Source organism: Thunnus albacares, chromosome 1, assembly GCF_914725855.1.
Source record: "Thunnus albacares chromosome 1, fThuAlb1.1, whole genome shotgun sequence".
NCBI lineage: Eukaryota > Metazoa > Chordata > Actinopteri > Scombriformes > Scombridae > Thunnus > Thunnus albacares.
In genome coordinates, this window is record NC_058106.1 from 2958512 (window position 1) to 2977193 (window position 18682).

General features: G+C 39.1%; 1 protein-coding gene across 3 annotated transcripts in view; it reads right to left on the reverse strand.

Annotated features, from left to right (window-relative positions):
- Positions 1-374: 374 nt before the first annotated feature.
- Positions 375-18682, reverse strand: part of efl1 (elongation factor like GTPase 1) — a 124054-nt gene continuing 105746 nt past the window's right edge. For all 3 annotated transcript variants that reach the window (XM_044349710.1, XM_044349630.1, XM_044349794.1), the window contains exon 23: positions 375-1275. In XM_044349710.1, coding sequence (XP_044205645.1) covers positions 1087-1275 — 189 coding nt within the window. In that variant the 3' untranslated portion in view covers positions 375-1086. The remainder of the gene's footprint in view (positions 1276-18682) is intronic.

An 18682-nucleotide genomic window follows, 5' to 3' on the forward strand; every position in this document is an offset into this window, starting at 1 on the left:
AACATTGTCTTCACTGTCCCTATGATTAGTACTAAATGGACTTACAGACCTGTAAAACCAAGTGTAACCCAAAGGAGTCCAGAGAACAAAACACATGCATGGTGTCAGAAAAGCATTAAAGCTCAGTGGGCTTCATGACTCTCATGAAAAGATATGACAGGAAGATCGCAGTAGTTTAATGTGCACTGACTGAAAGTGAATTCTTTGCTGCTCTCTTGCTGCAGTAGCTAAGCCCAACGTGACAGGCACCTGTGTCAGTGTGAAGGGACAAGAGGGTAGACAGCTGTATGCCTGTCAGAAGAAAGCCAGCTCGCAGTCTTCATTTGTGAATATCATGACTTTTTTTATTCTAAAAATCACAACTCTATTCTCTCTTTATTCTCAAAATCTCAGATGTCTTTATTCTCAACAGTGGATCTCACACTTGTAAGTAGTAAAATGAACAGTGTATGTTTAAAATTGGATGTTTTTTATTATTGAAAGGTACTTTGACATGATTTCCTTGAAGATATAAAAAAAAAAGATCATTTTATTATTATTTATATTGTATCAGGGCTGTGTGCTAATGTGATGGTGTCACCCCTGTCAACAATAAAGCTAGAACGCTGATGATGATGATGATGAATAATGTCCACATTTGAATTTCAACTAATTTGTTCATTTAATTTATTTATCACTGAACAGAGTGATGTGACTGGTCAATATTTACTGCACATCTTATATGTATGCCTGAACATTTATGTGCCTTTAAACAAATGAAAACATATGTATTTTTGAAAAAAATCTGACTTTATGATAATATTGTATTCTCAATATGAACATGTTATTCAGGCCTATTAATCAAGAATTAAAAATATGTGTATGGTGAAATTAGACATCTTTGGGAATGGAGTGACTGCTGCATTTGGACACCACATCTGTCCCTCTGCAAGTGATCATGAATCTCAGTGATGGAAGAACACAGTCGTGTGTGTGTGTGTGCACGTGTGTGCAGCCCTGCAGGGATGGATGATGGATGGATGTCAGCGGTGTCTCAGCCTGACAGGAGGAGCTGGTGCTGTAGGGATCTTCTGTGTGTTTTCTTCTCTACTTGTTCTTGCTGAGTGTTCGCTGCTTCTCTGCGTGCTCCACTATCTTCTCTTCCACGTAGAGGCCTTTGCGACGGCGGACAGCGTTCATGTATTTGAGGGCCTGGTTGGCGGAGTCGGCTTTCTCTCCAAAGTGCAGGTATTCTTCTTCGGTGGTGGGGACCCAGTATGGATCACTGCTGATCACCTGGGATACAGAAAGGAGAAAGAAGGATAGAAATGTGACAGTGAGTGATGCTAGAAGACAGGTGTTGTTAGCTCCATATTTCCACATTCTCATGTTTTTACCCAAATCTGCTAATCTGTACACAGAAATCAGGTTCTTTTAGGTGATTGAGACAGAGATCTTCATTCTTACTACTGACAAAAGCTTTTTTATCTAACATTTAGATATGCTATGATTCTACTGATGAAAGATTAAATAGCCAAATGAATGAGTGCTGAAGTGTTGATGAAGATGTTGTCGGATCCAGTATATCCAGGGCTATTGTGCACAGACAGACTGTGATAAGCTGCTGTATATATTTGCTGTATGACCCCACACAACATTTTTAATTTGTATAAAGGAATAGTCCAACAAAGAGTAAAATGAGAGGATTGATATCAGTTTCATGTCTGTGCATCAAGTAAGGAGCTGGAATATGGACATGATTAGCCTAGCTTAGCAAAAAGACTTAAAGCAAGGGGAAACACTTAGCCTCATTTAAGGTTTTAGAGGGAGTTACATGCTGGTACTATTGCTTGACAAAAAACATGTTATCCATCTGCCCAGTACTTCTGTGCAGCGTCTCTGGCTCGAGTGTGAGTGCCAAACACGGTCAGTGAGCACAGTTTTTGGTTTTGGTTTCTGTACAGGCACGATAATACCAAACCTGCCACCCTCACTGCAGCGTCAAGACCTCAGGAAGCTGCATGCAGTCACTGTGCTTGGCTGTTGTTTGTATAGAAATAGTTTGTTTTTTCATTTCTGCTTTTGTCTGTTAGAGTAGATGTCAGGTAGACTTTTTTTCCCCACTTCGGACAGTGCCAGGCTAGCTGTTTCCTTCAGCTTTCAGTCTTTATGCTAAGCTACTGTAGGCTAACCATGTCCTGGCTCCAGCTCTGTATACACAAACATGAGACTGGTATCAATCTTCTCATCTCACTTGGAAAAAAAAAGCAACTAACACTTATTTTCACCATCTATCAATCTGTTGATTATTTCTTCAACTGATTCATTCATTGTTCAGACTATGAAATGTCAGAGAGTAGTGAGAAATGCCCTTCACAGTGTTACAGAACCAAGGTTGGACTTTTGTCCAAACAGTCAAAAAACCCAAAGACAATCAGTTTACAAGAATAAAGCAGAGAAAAACTGTTAATCCTGACACTGAAAGAAACAAATGTTGATTGATGACTTCAATAATGAATTGATTGTGAAATTGTTGTTGATTAATTTCTCACTCATCAAATCAAATGATTGACTATTAGTTACAACACCGTGACTCATTCTGTCACTAAAGCGCATCAACTGAAGAAATGACTGATCTCTCAAACACACACACACACACACACACACACACACACACACACACACACACACACACACACACACACACCGTACAGCTGTGTCTCTTGCTCTTGGAGATGAGGGGAGTGTTGGGGTGTGTGTGTGTGTGTGTGTGTTTGTGTGCATGTGTGTGCATGGGTAAGCCCAGACAAACGCTCTCAGTGCTGCAAACTGATGCATGACACACACACACACACACACACACACACACACACACACACACACACACAAAGAACCATTACAGTAGCAATGCAGGCAGCAGGGTCCTGCACCTGGCTCTGGTTACACTGGGACAGATGGCAGAGAGCGAGTAACAACAAGGGGGCGGATTACAAGAGACAACACACACCAACAACACACACACACACACACACAGTGCATGTGACCAGCATATGTTGGAGCACAATGGGATCCAGAGGGGGGGTGAGGTGGGACGGGGCGTCCTCTAACAGTCAAGTGCTTGACTGACTGACTTGACTGAATGCTATTGGACGGCTGGCACCATCAAAGAGGTCTGCAGCTGAGTTAGTGTGAGTAGGATGTGACAGAATATGTAACAATCGGCATCAAAACGAGATGACTGGAAAATATCAAATGTGCTGTGACTGTGGAGTTGAAAGAAAATTCTGCTAAATGACAAAGTGGTTGTTATTGCTGTAGTTTTGGCTGATAGACCTGTGGTGTCATAGTTTATTCCTAAGTAGTTTTAGATCATTAGGTTAACTGTAGGTTCATTTACTAACTTTTTTTTTAGGGCTTTCAACCACTTCTCACAGCCTTCATTAAGTGAATGTTGTTGGCTCAGATGTCAACAACAGGTGATTGTATAGAAGGGAGGTGGTGACCTCTGTCTGTGTTCAAAGATGAAGATGGTCCCTGTTGTTAGATGTGAACGGCCTCCTTAATTGTTCTTCAGCTGATTTCTGCTCAGCTGATGACTGCATCCACTGAGCAAAAAAACTCAATTCGCTGATGAAGACTGTGAGATGTAGTTTACAGCTCCAAAAAAAAACTAATAATTGGACCTTGAGTTAAGATAATGTTGTCAAATGGACATATAGGTTAGTGCCTGACCTCTATCTCATTACATTAAGGACACACTATTTCCTGTACAATATTATTTTAGAAAACAATCAGGACTATATCCATAACGTTTTTTCCATTGTTACTGTCCATCTGTTCACTATATCTTTTTATTTACATAATTAAAACGGTTACAGTGGTTATATGAGGGTATATACTATGCACAACAATGCCACTGCTGTAAATACTGTGAGAAAGGCAACCGACCTTTTACATAAAGTGAGACCTCCCTCCTGCTGGCACATCTGATTTTGATTGTCCAGATTTTTTTAAAAACAGTTCCTGCTTTTAAATAATATCATTGTATAAACTTGAAATAAGTGTGAAACTGCTTATAAATGTGTAGAAAAGGCACAGAAGGTCAGTAACTGTTTTTTTTTCCATAAGATTTGAATAATAAAAATGACCCAATGTACATAATAAAACTGTAGATGCAATATGCAACACACATATTGCTGCATATTATTGCTGATGGCTACACATACAGCTGAAAAACACTTCTTACAGTCTTACAACAGATGTGAGTATTATTTTATAGGTTTATCAAAGTGACAGAGGTAAAACTCAACTGAAAAGGCATTTTTTTCAGTTTGAGTGTATGCCTCAAACAACAAGCTATTCAAAAGTAAACATAACTTCCTGAAGGTGGTCTTGACTCCACAATGTGCATCACTACTTTGGGAATGTCCTCTGTGCATGTTGGCCGATATGCAGCCTAGAGAAACATCCCAGTCTTTAGAGTCCAGATGATTTTTGAAGCTGATATTTGGGAGTTTTAAAAATATGATGACAATGATGCCTGATATTCATTGTTGTTGTTTTTTTAATCAAAATATGTAGAGTGTGAGAGATTTAAAAAGAAAAAAAGTAATTTTATTAATAAAAAAACTTGCCAGGGCTGATTGGTGAACTAACCATGTAAGGGAAACCACCTCATACTTATGTTTGACATTTGTGTACTGCCATTTTGCTTTTACTTAAATCATCTGATAATATTAGGAGTGACGGTATATTGATCAGGCACTACTTATTAGTAAGCCTATGAAATCCAACAATGTATAATACAAACAGGCATTTCTACAAACACACACACAGAGTCATTGTATTGTCACATGGAGGCTTTGGCTGATCAATACAAGACTTATTCACACAATTCTCTAGTCTACATCTGAACAAAAGCTCCATTCTGATGGAAATCTAATGTAAACGTCCCCACAGGAGCCACTAACCCTCCAGTTACACAACAATACGACGCTCGAAATCTGCTCTTGCTGCCTGTGCGCTCATTCATATGTTAATCCAATATCCTGGCCATATCAAATCGTTGTCAGGAGGAATGCTGACATCAGCACTAAGCAGCAGGCAAGTCTTGAAGCTGAGAGGGCTGGGGGGGACGGTGGGGGGTTCAGGAGCAACTCTTTGTGAGGAAGCGTCTGCAGATAAATGAAATCAGACAGACAACTTTTAATGAGGTAAAGACAATGGCGGTAGGGACAATGTGCTCGGCCCGGGGGGAGGTCAGGGAGTGTGCGTGCGTGCTGCAAGGTGCTGTGAAACGGTGGGGGTTAAACTGACGACAAGAAGGCCGTGGTACACACGCCAAGGGCCAACAGGTGCTCTACGGCTCTATGGCAGATCCATGTGGCTTTTTCAGATTGTAGAGTGTGATGTTTGGAGCTGATACTACTTCATCAAACAGCTCATACTGCACTGGAAGCAAGTGAATATATTTAGGCTCACAAGAAACAAATTTAAGACTCAACAACTTGCTAATGTGGCCAATTATGGCAATGCAGAGGCTGTTACTATGTATGATTAGACACACTAGGATTTTTTTGTAAAAAATTCCCTTCACACTGAAACACCTGAATGTTAGGAAAATGGAAACATTTCGCATTTTACACCTGATTACTCTGCTGAGTTTCAGCTTCTTGAACCTCTGTTAAGTCCCATCTTGGTTTTCACCATCATACTGTTTTTAATATAGGTGGATTCACAATTTAGATGTTCTTATATACATTCTTTCCTGTTTGTGTGATGTGTAGGTCATGAATGCTGCATGTTTATCAGGTAATTTCTTCAGGTCATCATCAAACTTTCATCCTTAATGTCATATATTGCATTTTAGGATAAGTCAGGCTACTCAGAAAAAACATCATGTGACCTGTCAGTGGTTTGATGGACGTTAAACTGTATGTAATTTGAAATGGTTTGTTTCTTGCCTGAGATATTTTGAGTCTTTTTTTATAGTCATAAAATATACTGATAGTGTAAATACAAAAAAAAAAAATCACAAATTTGGTCCTATTGTTTTTGTCTAATTTCTATCTATGATCAATATGTTTCCCATCATGCTTTAGGTGAAGTATAATGTTGCCACAGAGTCACTTGCAAGCTTCACCTGAGGCCCATTTATTTATATATTTCTGAATATATATTTGTATGAGGTCTGTACATTCTGGTTTGACTGCTTTAGGATTTCTGTGGGTTAAATGAAACACTGCATCACAGTGGACCGGACGCCTGAACTTAATTACAAAAATTTCCCTCTTTGGCAGCCTTCCAGCTGGTGGTGCCCTAAACAACTACCTAGCTTGCCTATGCCTAAAAACGGCTCTGGTCTAACTGTGGAAATACAAGTGTGTGTGTGTGTGTGTGTGCCATTTGTGCTGTGTAGTACACATACTTAGCTGGCACTTAGATAATTAGTCTATTCGATCAAATATTCTGGAAAAAGACACCACTTGCTTTGGCAGTAAAAACAACACAAACACACCCAAAATGCTAACACACAAACACTGAGTTTGCGTGACGGTGAGCAGAGGAGCATCTCATACCAAGTGTGAGGTAACAGGGATCATGAGACATGCAGAGAGCAGAGAAGAATGGCAAAGCTTTAAATATTCTGCATCCACAGTTGGGAGGAATCAAACAAGCCCTCTTTCTCACACACACACACACACACACACACAAAGGCTGCACTGAAAGACTCCACAACTGCAGAGTTACATGATGCCCTGTTTAAAGAGTACCTTTGTCATTTAGTTTCAGCTATATCTAGCTTTACCTCTGCTTATGACTACATTACATTATCAAATTTTCAAATCTCCCTGGGGCTTACTATCCATTTTCTAAGAGAATAAGTATATATTACAGCACTTGCTTTCAGAATGTGAAACCTTTGTGATTTTAACAAACTTGTTAGCACTAAAAAACTTCAGCTCCCATGAAGTTTTCCAGCTTAACGGTTCACAAAATATAATCGTAAATGTTCTCCCTCATCCATGATATCTACCAACATTCTCTTCTTATTTCATCTTCTCAGTGTTAGCTGTAATCTCTGCTGTCTATAACACATTGATGTCCTGCTATTGTTACAGCCATGTTTGAACTTGCAGCAGGCACTCGACTTGTCTAGACTTGCCTCTGTCCAGATCAAGACCTTTAACCCACAAAGGTCTGGAGCTTATGGGAAATGGTGTTTGTTAAATTGAAATGGATAAAGTTGAAAATAATCACCCCTATCTAGACATATGGAGTGAACCACACAACATACTGTTGAACAAGGTTATGTTCTAGGGCTTGATATGAGTTTTTATCACTTCTGGAATAAAACACAGCGGTTGTGGTTTCACTTTGGCTCTCTATGACAATTATCCAGGATTTGGCAACACCTGTGGTCACTGGTGGTAACAGCAAGGTAATACTACAGGTCCCAGAGTTCCATTCAACATATATCAGCCACTGGTGACAGCAAACACCCCTTACACTTGCATTGTGGTCATGTTTTGAGGTGCACTGGACAAATAAAGGAAAAATATTATATATCACCAAAACGTCTATGAATTACTGTGTGGAAAAGACTGATAAGAGTGATATAAAACCAATGCTTACAATGTTAAGATAAATGTTAACAATATATTTGTCTATGTTTAAATCCAGTTGTACACGTGAACAGCCGTTTGGCTAATGTCTGTAACAGCAGCATCTTTATCAGGCTAAGTGTTTAACTGGCAGACCCACAACTTCACCCAGTACATTTACACTAATAATTTAATTACAGTCAGAGTTAGCTATTTTCAGCTTTTGGTCCAAAGACTTAATTTTTTCTGTCATGTGAACACCTTAACCAAGTTATCTTACTCACATTAAGAATGTAATTGAAGTAAGCGTAACTCGTTTAACAGAGCTGAATTACTCTTAATCTTTTCATTACGCATGTGTACAGTAGTTGGGTTTCTTTCAGTGCACTGATACTCCAGTCTAAAACTCACAGAGTGAACCAGCTGCAAAGTGATGTAATTAAAAGAAAGAGTCATGGCTTGTAGTGGAGGAAAATAGAGTTTGTCAAAAACTGTCAACAGCAACTCAACATTTTAGGTTCCACAAAGGTAGGATCTAGTACACAATTGTTCTGCTGGATTGCATTCAATTATACAAGGACTTTATTTCTTAAACACAGACAGAACTGGATGAATCCTATTTGCAGTATAGAGACTAATTTGTACTGATTGGTAGATACACATTTAAACAAACAAAAATGGCATGTGGAGTTAGGCCTCTTCTGCTCAACAGCTTCATGTTCCCAAAGAGGAACAATTATATGTCAGCCCTCACTATGACTAACGTTAAAGACCACCATCAAAACCTGAAGTCTTGGTATACTGAAGGGCTCAGATCTATATTTTAACAGTCACATTAAGACAAATACAAAATTCTACAATCAGAAAGGCTGAGAAAAACATTTCAGTTATTCAGTTTTGGCCATTTATTCATACTATACTGTAATTTGATATTCTTTTGTTTATTGTTTTATTCCATTTTGAGCTCATTTTCATCTCCATCTTATTTTTTGTTCTTCTTCAGCAAAGAATCCATCAGTTAGAAGAGAGAGAGGTGACTACAAATGCAGCTTTAAAACACCTGCTACAGGAACCAAAAAAAGATGAAAAGTGAAAGAAGGTGCAGAGGGGGATGAGGGGGATTATGCAGTGGATTTTATCAGATCACTACTTGTAGAAAAATTGGAGATCCCTTCTAACACACTACACTTTGTTGCAGCGCACTGCTCGCTCACGGCAAAAAGGTCTGCAAGCAGCCTGGGCGAAAAAAGAGATTATGGTCGGCGATAACCGAATTTACTTCTCCCAGGACTTTTCAAGCAAGATACTGAAGGAAAGAAGCAGGTACGCCTCGATAAGAAAACAGCTGAAGGAAAAGTGATATCACATATAATATATCCAGCCAAACTGAAAGTTTTCAGAGATGGTGGGTCGATGATCTGTGACTCCCCGGAAGATGCAGACGCACACCTTTGGGAGCGGGGAATCATTTCTACCACCGAGCAGAGGCTGTACCATGTCCTGGTGTGCGATGCAGAGGCCCAATCCACCCCATTCCACCCCAAAGCACACGACCAGAGGAATGGCGGAGACAGGGTGACTGTGGCCAGCCTCCTGAAAGACCTTAAGGTATAACTGTAAAAGTTACCGTTGCACCTGAGAATTAGAGTTACCCACCTGAACCCAGTGGACTTTTTTTCCCCTAAAAGATGGGCTTTCTTTAAATTAAGTAAAGGTAACTAACTAACTATATAAACATTAATGAAACCTGCACACGCCATGTGATATCATCCTCTACTCACACCATCGTGGATCAGTATATCGTTCTTTATTTTAAAATGTTTTTTAAAATGTAATCCTGCTAATCATCCCAGGTTTCACTAAATGTATTGGTAATCTGATTACATCTTTTTTTTCCCTGTAATTTAAACAGAATACAGTTACCTTTTTTTATCCTAATTACATAACGCCATTCAATGTATTTTGTTACTCCTCAAGCCTGTATGTATGTATATGTGAATATGTATGGATATATACACTATGATCAGTAACATCTATACTGGTACTTACTTTATTGTTTATGTATGCGTGGTCCGTGCATGCAGTATAATTCTTCTGCAGTTGTTCACGTTGTATAATGAAAAATTTAATTTCTCAGGGTATTTCCTAAATTCATCGTCCTGAGACATACAATGCAATTCAGTTCACCAAAGTGAACTGTTCCATTAACCACCTTGTACAATGAAAATTGAAAAATGAAGTCAACAGCTGGAAACAGAGACAGCTTCAAAGTAAAAGTTGCGCGCTTTGAAGCATGTTGGCCGCAGCTCAATTTGAGGAGAGCTAAACCAAATAAATAAACAAATAGCCTAAATAATGAACATAATTCATAACTTCTTTTACATACTTTGGGCATGAAACTATGTAAAAGGAAGCAGAGGTGGCGGAACCAGACGTGGGGATTTTCAAAGTAAATGCACCTAGTTTTACTGAGTTGCTCCAAGTTGCTGCAGACATTTAACGTTAAGTACCGGTACAAGTCTTTACAACTTTACGTGTTTGTGGTCTTGTTGTGTGCATGACTTTATCAAGTTAACCTCCCCAACCAAACACCATTTAAATTGTTTATTTGATTACCAACGCTAGCAATGCTATTCAAGCCCAAAAACTAGATAAAGAGACATCAGTTAAACAAATGAGACAAAAACCTTACACTTGTTCATTTATTTATTGAGGAAAATGATCCAATCTTACATATTTGTGCATGGCAAAAGTTTGTGAACCTCTAGGATTATCAATTTATTTGAAGGGGAAATTAGAGTCGGGTGTGTCAATCAATGGGATGACAATCAAGTGTGAGTCTGGGAGGCCCTGCCTTATTTAAAGAAGAGAAATCTGGGTCTTCACTATCAAAGTCTGAGCTTCACAACACAGGTTTGTGGAAGTGTGTCATGACTTGAACAAAGGAGATTTCTGAGGGCCTTAGAAGAAGAGTTGTTGTTGTTCACAAAGCTGCAAATTGAAGACATCCAACACCATTGTTACCCTCCCCAGGAGTGGCTGAACAACAAAGATCACACCAAGAGCAGGCATGTAATAATCTGGGAGGCCACACGGGACCCCAGGGTAATGTCTAGGAAACTAAAGGCCTCTCGTGCAGTGACTACAGTCGATGTTCATGAGTCCACCATCAGGAGAACACTGAACATCAATAGTGTGCATGACAGAGTTGCAAAGAAAAAAGCCATTTCTCTCCAAAGAAATGCTCCCGTCTACAGTTCACTCAAAGATCGTGTGAATAAGCCAGAAGGTGATTGGAAAAATGTTCTGTGGATGGATGAGATCAAAATTGATCTTTTTGGTTTGAATGAGAAGCATTATGTTTGATGATGAGCAAACACTGCATTCCAGCATAAGAAACTTAACCCATCTGTGAAACATGGTGGTGGTAGTATCATGGTTCAGGCCTGCTTTGCTGCCTCTGGACCAGGACAGCTTGCAATCATTGAAGGAGCTATGAGTTCTGAGTTGTACCAGCACATTCTATAGGAAAATGTCAAGGTATCCTCTGTGAACTGAAGCTCAACAGAAAGTAGGTCATGCAGTAAGACAACAACCCTAAACACACGTCGTTTGACCAAAGAATGGTTAAAGCAGAGGAAAGATAATGTTTTGGAATGGCTGAGTCAAAGTCCTGACCTTAATACTGTAGAAATTCTGTGGAAGGACCTGAAGCATGTAGTTCATGCAAAGAAGCCCACCAACATCCCTGAGTTGAGACTGTTCTGTAAGGAGGAATGGGCTAAAATTCCTCCAAACTGATGTGCAGGGCTGATAAACAGTTACTGGAAACATTTGAAGTTATTGCTGCAAAACAGGGTAACAACAGTTACTGAAAGCAAGGTTTCACATACTTTACCTCCCACAAATATGTAAGATTGGATAATTTTCCTCAATGAATAAAATTAAAAAGATTTTTTTTCGGTCTCATCTGTTTAATTGGGCACTGTATGTGTCACTGTATGGGCACTGTATGGACACTGTGAAATTACTCTTTCTGTCCTATTACAGTTCCCTTATTAAACCTTTGCTGGTGCACAATAGACTTGGAATTTTAGGGGCAAGGCCATTTGGCCTTCGGTGTCAGAAATTTTTAGGGCACAAAGGCCAATAAGTGAAATAAGAGGATTTGGAAACTACAAATACATAACTTGACTTCCTGATAAGAAAAAAAAACATGAATGACATGAAAAACATTAATGGTTCACTTTTTAAATATCAATAAAAAACACAAATATTTGTATATCAGGATATGCTTTTTGTCACCAACTATGGGATTTTGAAGTAACAAAACATTAAAGTAGTGACTGTTAAGTGAGCCACTGTAGTGCTTAGCCCACTGGCTTGTTTACAATTGTTTGTACTGATATCTCATATCTTGTCATTCTTTGATAAGATGTCTGGCATTAAACTGTGTGGTGAATCTCTGGATCACTGCATTATTCCTTACAGAATTAGACCAGGCTGTGTATGTCATCACTGATTAATACAAATTCTAAACTCATTTGTTAATATTTTTTCAATAATTATAAAGATCCACCACCATGTGTGCCTTAGTCCTTTGCACTGAAAAGCAAACTGTGTTTTGCTGTGAAAGCCAGTCTTGGTAGGTATTGGAAAGGACTCAGAAAGCAGATATATGAAACCCCAGCAAAACTATCCGAGGTGAGCGACACTCCATCCACAGCTGTCTTCCCTGGTGTCTCACGAGCTCTCTACTCTGGTCCTCTGAAAACTGCAATAAAATAAAATGCAATAAAAGTTTAAAATAAATGTCTTGGTAAGATGGTAAATGCGATGTGAATCAGTTTACTTAACTTTTATTACACATATTTCCATGCCCCTTAAAGCCTGAGTGCTGGTACATCTTGCCAGCCTGTGACAGGTGAACAAGGTGAAGGGAGCCAGTGTGGTGGTGAGTAAATCTGGAAAACATTAAGGCAAAATTCCCTGAAAAAAGTCCCAACATATTGTCTATTCCAGTAGAGCCACATATATAATGCTAAGTTGTGCACCGGCAAAGGTTTAATAAGGGATCTAATCTAATCTAAATAGGACTGCTAAAACTGTTCAAGAAAGACTAATTTGACACCAACACATATTTGTTCTGTTATTATTTATCTGTACTTTCAGCCATTGGCTTTGAAATAAAACCATGACTAGGAGGTTTCCTCTTGATGATGAACAGTGTAGGAGCTGTAGCTTTAGTTTTTACTTGTAACTGAAGTCCTCCAGTTTTAGTAGACCAAAGATCATTTGACCAATTAAAACAAACTTTAGTCATGATATATAATATTTGGTGTCAAATTGTTTTCAGTCATTGACTGAACCTGAACTGCAAACTGGACTTTTGCCTTTGGTCAGATTTTTGGCGAATGACACACCTGCTCATCTGTACTGAAGTCAGGTGATGACAATGCCAGTCGAGAACATCCCACTGCTGGGTCATAAAAACTCCCTGGCTGCATTTGCTGTATGATTAGGATTATCCTCTTCCTGCATTGTCCTAAAATTGACAGACTACCTAAAAAGGGGTGCTAAAGTTGCTTTACTGTTCACCCAGTATGGATGTGAACACAATAAAACTACTTAAAACAAAGTCAGCACTTTCATTTCAGTCATTGTACTACATTGTACACTAAATGTGTCACTGTCTAAATGATGGACTCTACTCTCTACTCACCAGCCACTAGTTTCTGCCTGGCTGTTTCCAGGTTATCGTGGTGCAGTCATAGGGTCAGTTTATGCATCAGCCTACCAATGTAGGACCCACACCTGTCAAATAGGAACACATTACATTACTTACATTATTTAGAAATTTTTTTTAATTTGTAGTCTGCATGCACAAACACATTGCTGCTAATAAAGGTACACATTTGTGAACACAAAGACCACACTAGAGCTTAATAAATCAAAAATGCATGTAAAAAAACACCCCTAATTCTTACATATATGACCGAAGAGGGTCCAGTTAATTCAGTTCTACCTTAAATGTAAACATTTCACACAGACTTAGATGAGAAAATATCCAAATGAGGTGCAAAACAGCTGACACTAATAACAAACGAGTAGCGTTAGCATACAACAGCGCTTTGTTAGCTACAACAGCTAGCTAATTTACCTACAAACCAATTAGCATTGCTAGCTTTGGTAATCTTCTGAAGCTAACAGTTAGCTAAGCTCTTGGACAGGTAAATGATTTAAATGGTGTTTGGTAGGAGAGGTTAACTCGGTAAAGTCATGCACACAACAAAACCACAAACACACAGAAGTTGGACTTACTTAAATGTCTTCAGCGGCTCAGTGCATCTTCGTAAAACACAATGCCTTTACTTTGAAAACCCTGGGGTTGGTTCCACCGTCTCTGCTTCCTTTTACACAGTGTGTAAAAGAAGTTATGAATTATGAATTATGTCCATAATTTAGGCTATTTGTTTATTTATTTAGTTTGACTCTCCTCAAATTGACTGCTGCAGCCAACACACATCAAAACACGCAACTTTTACGTTTTTACTGCGTCAAGTTCTGGCTGCAAGGCAGGTTTGTTCCGTCTGCACAGCTTCATACTCCACTGGGACAACAACTGCAGTCAAGCCAGCTGCCTTTTAATCTCAGTTGCGCTGCTTCTACAGTAATTATGGTAGCCTTAGCTGAAGAGCGCCTTTCGGCTGCTGTAGTCTGATTTTGTTGACTTGCTAAGATTTTGTTGATTTGGTCATTTTTCCGTGATATTTGTGCTTCTACTATGGGTAAGTAGACTACGTAGTTAAGTGGTTTCTTTATTTGTCTCTTTTAATGGTGTTTATTGTTGATATACGACTGGGAGTCTGCATTGGGTGTTTTATTCTCAAAATTGACCAGATGCTCTATGCTATTCCTGTGTCTGGCTTCCTGCCCGGCTTGATCTGCTCTGTGCAGCTTGATGCAGTTTCTGTCAGACAGACTAGGCACGTATGTTTAGCGGAGTGAAGCAGAGAGCCGCCTCTGGGACGCTTCTTAAATGTGTCTGGTGGGATCACAAGCATTGACTAAAGTGGCTGCGATCAGCTCCGGCTGCTGTGTCAGAGCCGGAACGACGCAGACACGCCCAGTGGGATCAAGTCGCTACTTTGAAGGCGAGCTGTCTCTGTTTCCTGCTCTCAACTTCCTTTTCATTGTACAAGTTAGATATTGGAACAAGCTGATGCTATGACGCACTGAATTGCATCGCACGTCTTAGGACAATGAAATTAGGAAATACCCCCCAATATATAACGTGAACAACTGCAGCTGGATTACACTTCATGCACAGACCATACACTTTGTTTTCTGTATGAGTCAAGGATAACAGAAAGTAAAAAGGTGAAAAAAACATTTTTTTTCTTCAAACATAATTTTTATTTATTCTTTGAAATTTTTGTTTTATGTTTTTATAGTGTGATGTGTTTTTATTTCATATGTAAAAAAGTTTCTTATTGAAAGGTGCTATACAAATGAACTTGCCTGTAACCCTGTAATTTAAGTTCCCCTATTTAGCATTTATAAGCAATTTATAAACAGTTATTTAAATGATTTATAAAGCAATGTAATGTAGGTGTTAGCAGTATAGTGTTTATTGATATATTTGAGAACAACATATTTTAATGTAGTATAAACCATTTATTAAATGTTTGTATAATATTTTAAAAATGCTAAATAGGTGGAAAATGAAGTGTTAGCAAAAGTAATTTGATGTGAACAATATGAAGGCAGACTGTCAGAAAGCAGTTAAATACACAGGTAGACGCTAACTGTTTAAAGCTGTAAATCAGAACTCACCATTGATATCAACATTGTAGTGTATGGTAGTTTTATCACTTCACCATCACCACTATCAGAGCTCTATCGGTATGGGTGTCTAATAATACTGCAGAAGCAGAATTTAGAATGAACATTGTGGAACATTTGAGACATTCAAATCACAGTGAGAATATTCTGTCTGACACGTGTCTATACAACAGCAGAACATCATCTCTCTCTCTCTCCTCACAGACATTTTGACCCATTACCCCAACTGACACTGTCCATATGGTGTGGAGGACGTTGAGATGTGTGTGTGTGTGTGTGTGTATGTGTGTGTGTGTGTATGTGTATGTATGTGTGCTGGGGCTGAATCCAGCCAAGCGGCAGGTATAACTGTCTAACGCACATGTTGTCTAGCACAGCTTTGATCCAACTCCCCTGAGGGAACCGTCTCATTAACCAGACGGCCACATTGACCTACAGCCCCACATAATAAGCTCAGTCACACTCCACATTTGTGTGTGCATGCTTGATTTTAAATTGATATTTTCTTTTCCTATAGTCTACACTCAAAACCCCATTTTGCAAAGTTAAAATAAAAAAGCATCCCTCCTATAGATACAAATGTAGCCCATGCATTCAGTACTTTCATGAAAAGTGAAAAGTCATCAAGTTATTATAACGTTTTTACCCAATGTCACGTCCAGTCTGAAATTTACTGGCTTAATCTAACACGCTTATTGTCCATTATAGTTGGTTACCAGCTGTGGTTAGATAAGCTGATTCTGTGAACCAAGTTTAGTGCAAACTGGTTGGCAAAAAAAATCCTGAAGAAAAAAAAGCCTATGCCCTCTGTGGCAATGGCAAAATCACACCATGATTTCTTATTAGAAAGTGGGCAAATATATGAAGGAGAACGACACAACACAAAACAGACATCCAGTTCTACAATATTAAACCCCTAAACAGGAAAAAATGCTGACACAGCAAGATAAGTATTGGAGCTGCTCTGAATAAAATATCCTCAGGAAATGGACTGTTATGAGACATGAACCCCATTTCCACCAGGTATTAACATATGGTCTGTATCTGGACATCTTATCTGGATAAGGAAAAACACATGTTAATGCAGGTGTAAATGCACGCATAACACATTGCAATCAAAAAAAAAAAAAGAAAAAGAAAAAAAAGATGACATAGTTGTGTTCAGACGCCATTGTGGCTGCTGCTTGAAGACTTTGCTTGTTTTTGCTTCTTTATCAACCAATTCTTTTGGCAAGAATTACATATGACCACGGTGCAGTTCTGAATGTTTGATTTGACTCAAATTGCCACTTTTTACAGTTTTGTGTTTTGATCGGACGTGACCAGCAGAGATCAATCAACAATAGGGGTACATCTTGGCAAAGGCGAAAGAGCCCACTGTCCACCTCTGTTCAGTGCACTACTTGCAAGTGTACAACCTTTGGAGAGCAGGACGGATGATCTTCGAGTGAGGACTGGATTCCAACAGGACATAGGAGACTGTGGCATCTTCTGTCTGACAGATACATAGCTCAACCCCCTGGTGCCGGATCGAACCACCTGACCATCAAAGTCCTTTTCTGTTCTCTTTGTGGACAGAGTAGAGGAATCCAGCAGGTCCAAGGGTGGTGAAGTCTGTCTCATGATGACAATTGGTGTAATCCTAGAGACACTAAAAGAGACTTTCCCACCCCTGCTCACCTGGCTTTGAGCATCTGATGATCTCATAGCACCCCCTCTGCCTTGGTCAGGACTTCACTTTGGTCCGCTCCTGGCAGATGCTAAGGTAGTGGTGTTTTGTAGCAGCACCGACAGTTAACCCATTACTGCCCACATAGTGGCTGGGTAAATTTTACCAAGGTAAACTTTATAAAGTTCTGCCAAACTTCATCCAAAACATTTTATGTCCCACCAGAGAGGGCAGGACTCTTGTTGGTGGAACATGTTATTCTCAAACATCGGAAGCGGTGTGATAGGACGTGGAAGCGGGGCAAGCATGGAGGAGTGCAAGCTAGGCTAACTGCTAACTCATATAAACCAGCAGTTCCAACAATCATGCTGGCTAATGTTCATTCTTTGGACGGCAAAATAGATTATGTCAGACTTTTTAGAACTTCCCAGTGAAACATAAGGGACTGCTGTGTCTCTGTCTTTACTTCCCTTTTTTCTCAACAAAAGGGAAGCAGAAAAGGTTTGGGAAACTTTTATTCAAATAAATGTCAATAAATCAGATTAATTGTTGTATCTGGAAATATGAAAGAAATGCATTCCAATAATTTTAAAGTCTTTGTAAAGCAATAATTAAATCTGTGTTCTGAGTTTGTCACACCACAGAAAAATGTGTTATCAACCACCCAGCCAAATTTGAAGGATTAAAAAAAATCATCCCTCTACATCATAGAGCCACCATTTCAGGCCAACCAAAAAAATCCTCAACACAGAGATGGTGAAAAACAGTTTGACGCTGTAACTTCACAATTCAGTACTACATAGTTGACATGGTTCACAGTTTTTCCACGTTTTCAGCAATTATTTTCTAACACGTATAATTTGTTTTGTCATTTTGTCATTTTCTTCTACACAGACTTTAATAGAGTCTAAATTACGGCTGTGCCCAAGTTTACACATCCACATTTTGCACATTATGGCATAAAAAGTTTAGAGGGGAAGTTAAGACAGAAGTCTCCTGCAAAAGAACTGATATTCTCCACTGAACACTGAGCTGGTACTCTGCCTTCTGTGCATCCCGCAGAGAAACAAGCTCAACCGGGGCGCACAATGTCACGGGAGTGCCCCAAGATAAACACTAAACACCGCTTCACTGATGTCTAACAGTAACTTTACGTTACACATCTTATTTTAGTTCATTTAACTTAGTTCACAGAATAGCTGTTTAAGTTAAATATCAGCTGAAATAAAAAGTCTCTCTTTAGGAGTCATACAACATACATACAACCGGTTCCCACAGCTCCACTTCCCATGGAGTCAACCAGTGGAAATATGGACAGCACCACTTTGCTGTTGTGGCGGTAAAGCAGACAAATGAAATGAGTATCATCTGTATTAAATCCTCCTATTAATTCCTGTCTTTTCTAAAAATCTGAAAATAGCCCTGTGTGTAATTTTAAGTGTCTCTCTTGTTGATATCTAGGACAGTATAAAAACACAATGTTCACATCTACCTGTAGCGTCCTTATTCATTATGTTTAATGTACTGTCCAGACTGGTGTGACCAAACCTCATCCTTGATATAATGTCCTCCTCCTCTCTATTCC